The following is a 5,987-nucleotide window of genomic DNA, read 5'->3' as shown; positions in this document are numbered from 1 at the left end:
TATATTCACAGTTTCGAGAAAATCTATAGAAAATCGATTTTCTCTAGTATAAGGACCGGAGAACTATCTTAAATGATTTTCGTAATAGACATGAGAGACAATGTTTTTATTATTTCAGTTTGTTACCTCCAGATGAAAGGGAATGGGCGCAATTATTAAACGATATGTTAGATATACATGGGCTAATTTTTTCGTGTATTGCTGTTGAAACCTGTTTTGAAATATGTGTTTCAGCCCGTTTACTTTCAAGAATTAAATGTACCATTCGTAATTGTGCTACCTTAATAGAAACCAAGAAAAATGAGAAATCTTTATTAAAAGTATCCTATGAGAAAGCGGTTGACCTTATATTGGAAGTGTCGAAAGAATATTTTAATGGTTCAAGGACACTTACTGATCCACATATGGAGTTAGCTAAGCAAGTATCTCGTTAACATAATAATAATCATATATAATAACTTGTTCTGAAACGTAACGTATATAAATGATTGTTCCAGAACTTGCCTTGATCTTATCGAAGATGATAACGTGAAAATTAAAGAAGAATATGATCTTATCAGGTCGCTCCAAATATTGAATGAATTCAATATTGATATATTACCTCTTCAAGTTAGATTAACAGTGGACAAATTAACCTTGATCGAACACTGTTTAAATAACCAAAGAGATGCTTATAAAAATCGACAGAGATTATTAACGTTAGCAACTTATTTACGAATTGAAGGAAATAACAGTAGACTCCGCGAAGGAAAAATTTCAGAACTAATAGCTAAAAAGGCACTTGAGGTAAGATACATTCATCTTTTTTACATGTATTTCTTATGATCCAATTTCAAGAGATTTTTTTTAAACTAAAACATAAAGATATGTATATCATGATTATATTTTTTATTCCGCAGACTGAAGATTACAATACATGTGCTATGATATGTTCGCAATTAGCAAAAAACAATTATCTTCTTGCCTGGGAAATTTGTTTAAATTTAGGACGTTGTGATAATTATCAGGATCTAAAAGTTAGGCAAAAGTGTCTATGGTTTGCAATAAATAATGGTCCTAGTGATATATTGGGTAATGCTTTAGAACACATGCACTTGTTGGAAATACAAATGCTACATAAGAATTTGGAACTGTGGATGCCCTCTGCGGAATTTGAAAGTTTAAAAGATGAAGAAAGTGATACAAGTGAAGATGATTTTACAGATGCTATGACAACGGTAAAAGAAATTTATTTTAATGAGCACTAATGTTAATATTTTTCTTATAATGCAAGATATAAAAAAATATAACATTATTATATAATTTACAGCCGCAGATAGAAGTAAAAGAGTTTGTTCCAAAAATGTTGGAAACTTCAACAGGAATTGTAAAAAGTTCAGCTAATATTATGAAAGAATCTACATTCAGCTTGCTTAGAAACATTAGTAATACTAATTTTTGGAAATCTAGATTGAATCTTAACTTTAAAAACGATTTAGAAACTAGTGCACAACAAGAATCTGAAATGGAACAAAACGAGGAAGATATCAATCTTCAAAGTTTTCCGTGTTATTATGAATCCTTACACGAACTGTGTAGAATAAGCGTTAATGAGACAAGATACAATAAGTATTCTACGACAGAAATAGAAAACACAAAATTAAAATGTTGCCGAGCGCTTTTAAGAATAACCATACTGAGTGAATCCTCTTGCTATGGGCTAGAAATAAGTGACATTAATCATTGTAAGTATTGTGTGTTATTCAAAAGTATTTAACGCAAAAAATTAATCATAAACGAATTACATTTATATGACGAGAATTATTTTATTAATTTCAGTACTTCTAGAATGTGCAAAGCACACTATGTCAGACGATTGGTTACTTGGTATGGCTTATCTATTGAGTTTAAATAGAAATCACATCTTGGATGCTCAAGCAATCTTTATGGATTTACCGCAAATTGAATTATATATACAAACTGCGCTTTATTACTATTCATTAGAGCTGTACAAGAAATTGTACACTGATTGTGAAAAGTTATATTTGTACAATCCATTAGACTTAATGAAAATCATGATGGTTGCAGCACAAAAGTCTGAAGAATGTGATATTGTTAAAGCGTTACAATATTGGCAAAGTTATTTGCTCGGTGGAGCGCAAGTTACTAGTATGAAACAAGTGGAAATAAATGATTTAAGTGCGTTAGAACTAGGACAAAGTAGTACTCGTGTACATTCTGAAGAGACTGTGAAAACTTCGAAATCCATAAATGAAGAACAAGAATCTGTAGAATATTTCGATGTTAATAATATTCTACCATCAAAGTCTACAGCAGATGAAGATCTAAAAATGGCTATCTCAGATGACATTGATGCCGTAGAATGGACAGATGATTGGGGTGATTTTTCTGATGATAGCATGGAAGCAAATAATGATAAGAAGGATAAAATTAGATTCAAAGAAGTTTCGCAAGAAGAAATCATTTTTCCTCTTAATCACGCCATTGCTGAATGTGCGACAGAGGAAGATCGATTTAAATTATTTCAAAAACGGTTTAATCAAATCAATAATTTAGAGCAATATCAGGAAGTAAAAAAACTAATATCGCAATGGCCGAAATTTAATATGCCAGATCATATCACAATAGATAATCATCCAGTTTTAAAAATGATGAAAGTGATAACTGCGCTTACAGAAACAAATACAGCTAATTTTGAAAAAAGGATATTACAAGAGCACGAAGAACTCATTCGATTATTAACGTCTGAAGGGGTACTGTAATGAATTACATTATTTCCTTTTTTCATTATAAGTAATTAAATATTATTTTTCTAAATGCTTTTATAATACAGATCCTCAAACGGTTCTTGGAAGTCGAGCGAGATCACATTAGCTTTGTACAAAGCGTTTATATAAGATTATGCTCCCAGGACGTGTCGATGCATGAAGAAGCAGTAAATCTCATTAAAGAACAACAGGTTAGCCGTTCGTCTATTTGCGCATTATATATGAATAGTTATATATAAATCCTGAAACGTATATAACATTATAATTTTATTTTTCCAGACTATTGTGTTACCGCCATTAGTACTGGAGAAACTTTTCCTAAATGATTTAACAGCGTTGTTCAGCCCAGATCATGTTGTATATAAACAGATAATCGAACATGTCTTCATAAATGAAGCTTTAACCGGCATTGAGGAAAATGCAGAAATACTATTACATGAATTAAAAAGACAGAAATATATACTAGAGGCTTTGCATATTATAAAGTTAATGAAGAGAATACCACCGGCCTTATGCACATTCGATACTTGTTTTCAGCTATTAATGCAGGAATGAATTTATTCTAAATATAAAAAAAAACTGTGATGAATGTTGTATAAGGGAAAGTTACAGACAAGGTATATTTATTATAAGTAATCTCTTTGTTTTATATAAAAAATTTTTAGACGTGCGTGCGTGGAATTTAAAATTGCTTTAGTTATTACAAGTGTAATATATTTCGTTGTAACGAAAAACGTAAAAAGGACTAAAACAATTTTAAATCCTTCTCCCACAACAAAGCTTTCTGTGACCATATTTTGAAAGATTTATATCTCTTTTGTATATATAAACAAATTTATTTGTAAATATGTATAAATATAAATTGCGTTGTAAGAAGTACGAATGAATTTAATGAAGAAATTCGTCTAACAAGCGTATATCCTTACGCCTTATCAATCTCTTGGCGAAGGAGAACGCGTGTCGGCCCTATACCAGTGTTTTCCAAAGCGAGTAGGCTCCCGCGGTTCAATGAATCTCGGAGGTAATAACTGGGTCCGTAAACGCTATCTCTGTTTTATCAGCTTCGATAAGACTGAGTCATTTAGTCACCACGATACGCTGTATCGTGCTGCATCGTGTTGTATGCCCAATTACCACTGATGTAAATATCATTGCGCGTTTGTACCCTCCAGTTGTGCTGAATGACAACGATGATTGAGCGTGGACTACGCTCGCTGCGCACACGATCGCTCGCCTAGCTCGGCGAGCTGCTCCGTCCGTCTGAGAACTTAGTTTGCCGCTTCCTTCGGTCGAACAAACACGTCCTTCAGTCGGGTAAGTCGATATAAGTACATATATATCCGCGACCGCGAATATTCGCTTGTTATCGCGTGTATTACTTACAAAGATGCATGTTTTTATTTAAGATACTTAAAATTCATTATTGTGGTCTGTATTGTACAAATTACACACGGGAAAAATGTTTTCTTTTATTTTAGTAATTTAGTTTATAAAAAAGATACGTAATAAGTTGTATATTACTTTCTTTAAATAAGTTCCTTATTTGCTTGATGCAAAATTTATATTTAAAATGCATATATGTATGTGCGCGAATATTAAAATGTTCTAAATGAAATAAAGTAACGATGCAATCCCAATTGCTGCTCGTAAAGAGATTAATATTAAGCAGGCTTGTCACTTTGCAATTGTAACAATATCAGGCTTCGACATAACTTTTATTAATTGCAATTTATCTTCTTACCCCGCTGACGTTGCTCCAATCAATTGATAAATTGTTCTCACACTCCTACGCTAACATACAAAATTCTATAGCTGTAGCTTATATCTGTACAGTTTAACAATTAATCAGCCGAGGAACAAAGAAGATATTCCAGCCACAGCTTTAGTCACCGTTTCAAACGCCCTTCCTCTCGCTCTCTTTCTCTCTCTTCGCCGTGCAGGGGACATACATTTCTCTTTTTCATCGACCCGGCTTCCCCCTTAATAACTCGCGGCTATTTTTGCGCGCCGTGCACCGCGGCGGCATGGAGTACAACGACACGCTGCTTATCCCAGGCCAGCATATACGTCCGCCCGTAACCGAGGAAACGGCGGTCGCCCTGCTGGAGCGGCTCTACGGCATGAGGGCGACGAGCGTGCGCGAACTGAACGCTTACGACGACCGCAATTACCACGTGGTGTGCGACGGGCCGCCCGCGAATCCGCACGCGATCAATCTGGAGAAGACCGGCTATGTTCTCAAGGTGATCAACTCCCTGGACTCCCGCAAGACCGACGTGATCGAGGCGCAGACGGAGCTAATGATTTTCCTCAATCAGCGAGACGTCTGCTGCCCGTTACCGGTCAAGAACGTGAACGGCGCGTACTTTTCTCTGGAGACTCTGAAAAGCGAGAATACCATGGAGAAGTATGCAGTGAGACTGTTGGTCTATCGTTCCGGTGAACTGCTGTATCACGTAAAAATAACTGATGAATTGTTGCGCAAGATTGGCAGTTTCACCGCCAGAATCGACGAGATCCTCACGGGCTTCAATCATCCCGCCTACGACGATCACAAATCACTGTGGATGTTGACCTCGGTGCCGCGAGTACAGCAGTTCACGTACGCGATTAAGAGCTCGTTGGATAAGCAGCTGGTGCACGACGTGATCGTCAGCTTTCAGCGGGAGGTATTGCCGATCATGGATCAGCTGGAACAAACGGTTATACACGGCGATCTGAATGAGCACAACATCATCGTGAGCCCCGACGGCAAGGATATTGTCGCCGTGATCGATTTCGGTGACTCTCACAGGACTTGTCGCGTTTTCGAGCTAGCTATAGTTCTCTGCTACATGATCCTGCAAACGGCCGACGTAGGAATGGGTAGACACGTCGTGGAGGGTTACGAGAGGATCAAGAAGCTGACCGACGTGGAGAAGAAGACCCTCAAGATCAGCGTATGCGCCAGGATATGTCAGAGTCTGGTGATGGGCGCTTACTCGTACCTGCACGATCCCGAAAATCAGTATTTGCTGAGCACGCAAAAAACCGGGTGGATGTTACTAAAGAGGCTGTGGCCCATGAGTCAAGGGGACGTGATGCAAGCTTGGGGATTGACTAATTCCCTAAACGAGTAATATTGATGGATTTGCCGAATTAAGCAACGGCAAATAACACAGATTACTCGCTGTTTGACTATATATTTTTGTATAAAGGTAGAGTTGAGAGATAAAATTA

At 36.6% G+C, this 5,987-nt stretch overlaps 1 protein-coding gene across 1 annotated transcript; it reads left to right on the top strand.

Moving 5' to 3' along the window:
* The first annotated feature begins 3,319 nt into the window (after nt 1-3,319).
* On the top strand, nt 3,320-5,981 carry LOC112453526 (hydroxylysine kinase). Its single transcript, XM_025014318.1, has 2 exons — nt 3,320-4,082; nt 4,602-5,981. Exon 2 carries the CDS (start codon nt 4,793-4,795, stop codon nt 5,885-5,887), a length of 1,095 nt encoding a protein of 364 aa, XP_024870086.1. The 5' UTR covers nt 3,320-4,082; nt 4,602-4,792; the 3' UTR covers nt 5,888-5,981.
* Nucleotides 5,982-5,987: the final 6 nt, after the last annotated feature.

The sequence above is a fragment of the Temnothorax curvispinosus genome, unplaced genomic scaffold (assembly GCF_003070985.1).
Source record: "Temnothorax curvispinosus isolate PA1 unplaced genomic scaffold, ASM307098v1 QBEX01004463.1, whole genome shotgun sequence".
NCBI lineage: Eukaryota > Metazoa > Arthropoda > Insecta > Hymenoptera > Formicidae > Temnothorax > Temnothorax curvispinosus.
Note: the sequence above shows the minus strand (reverse complement) of the source record. Positions and strands in the feature narration are given on the sequence as shown.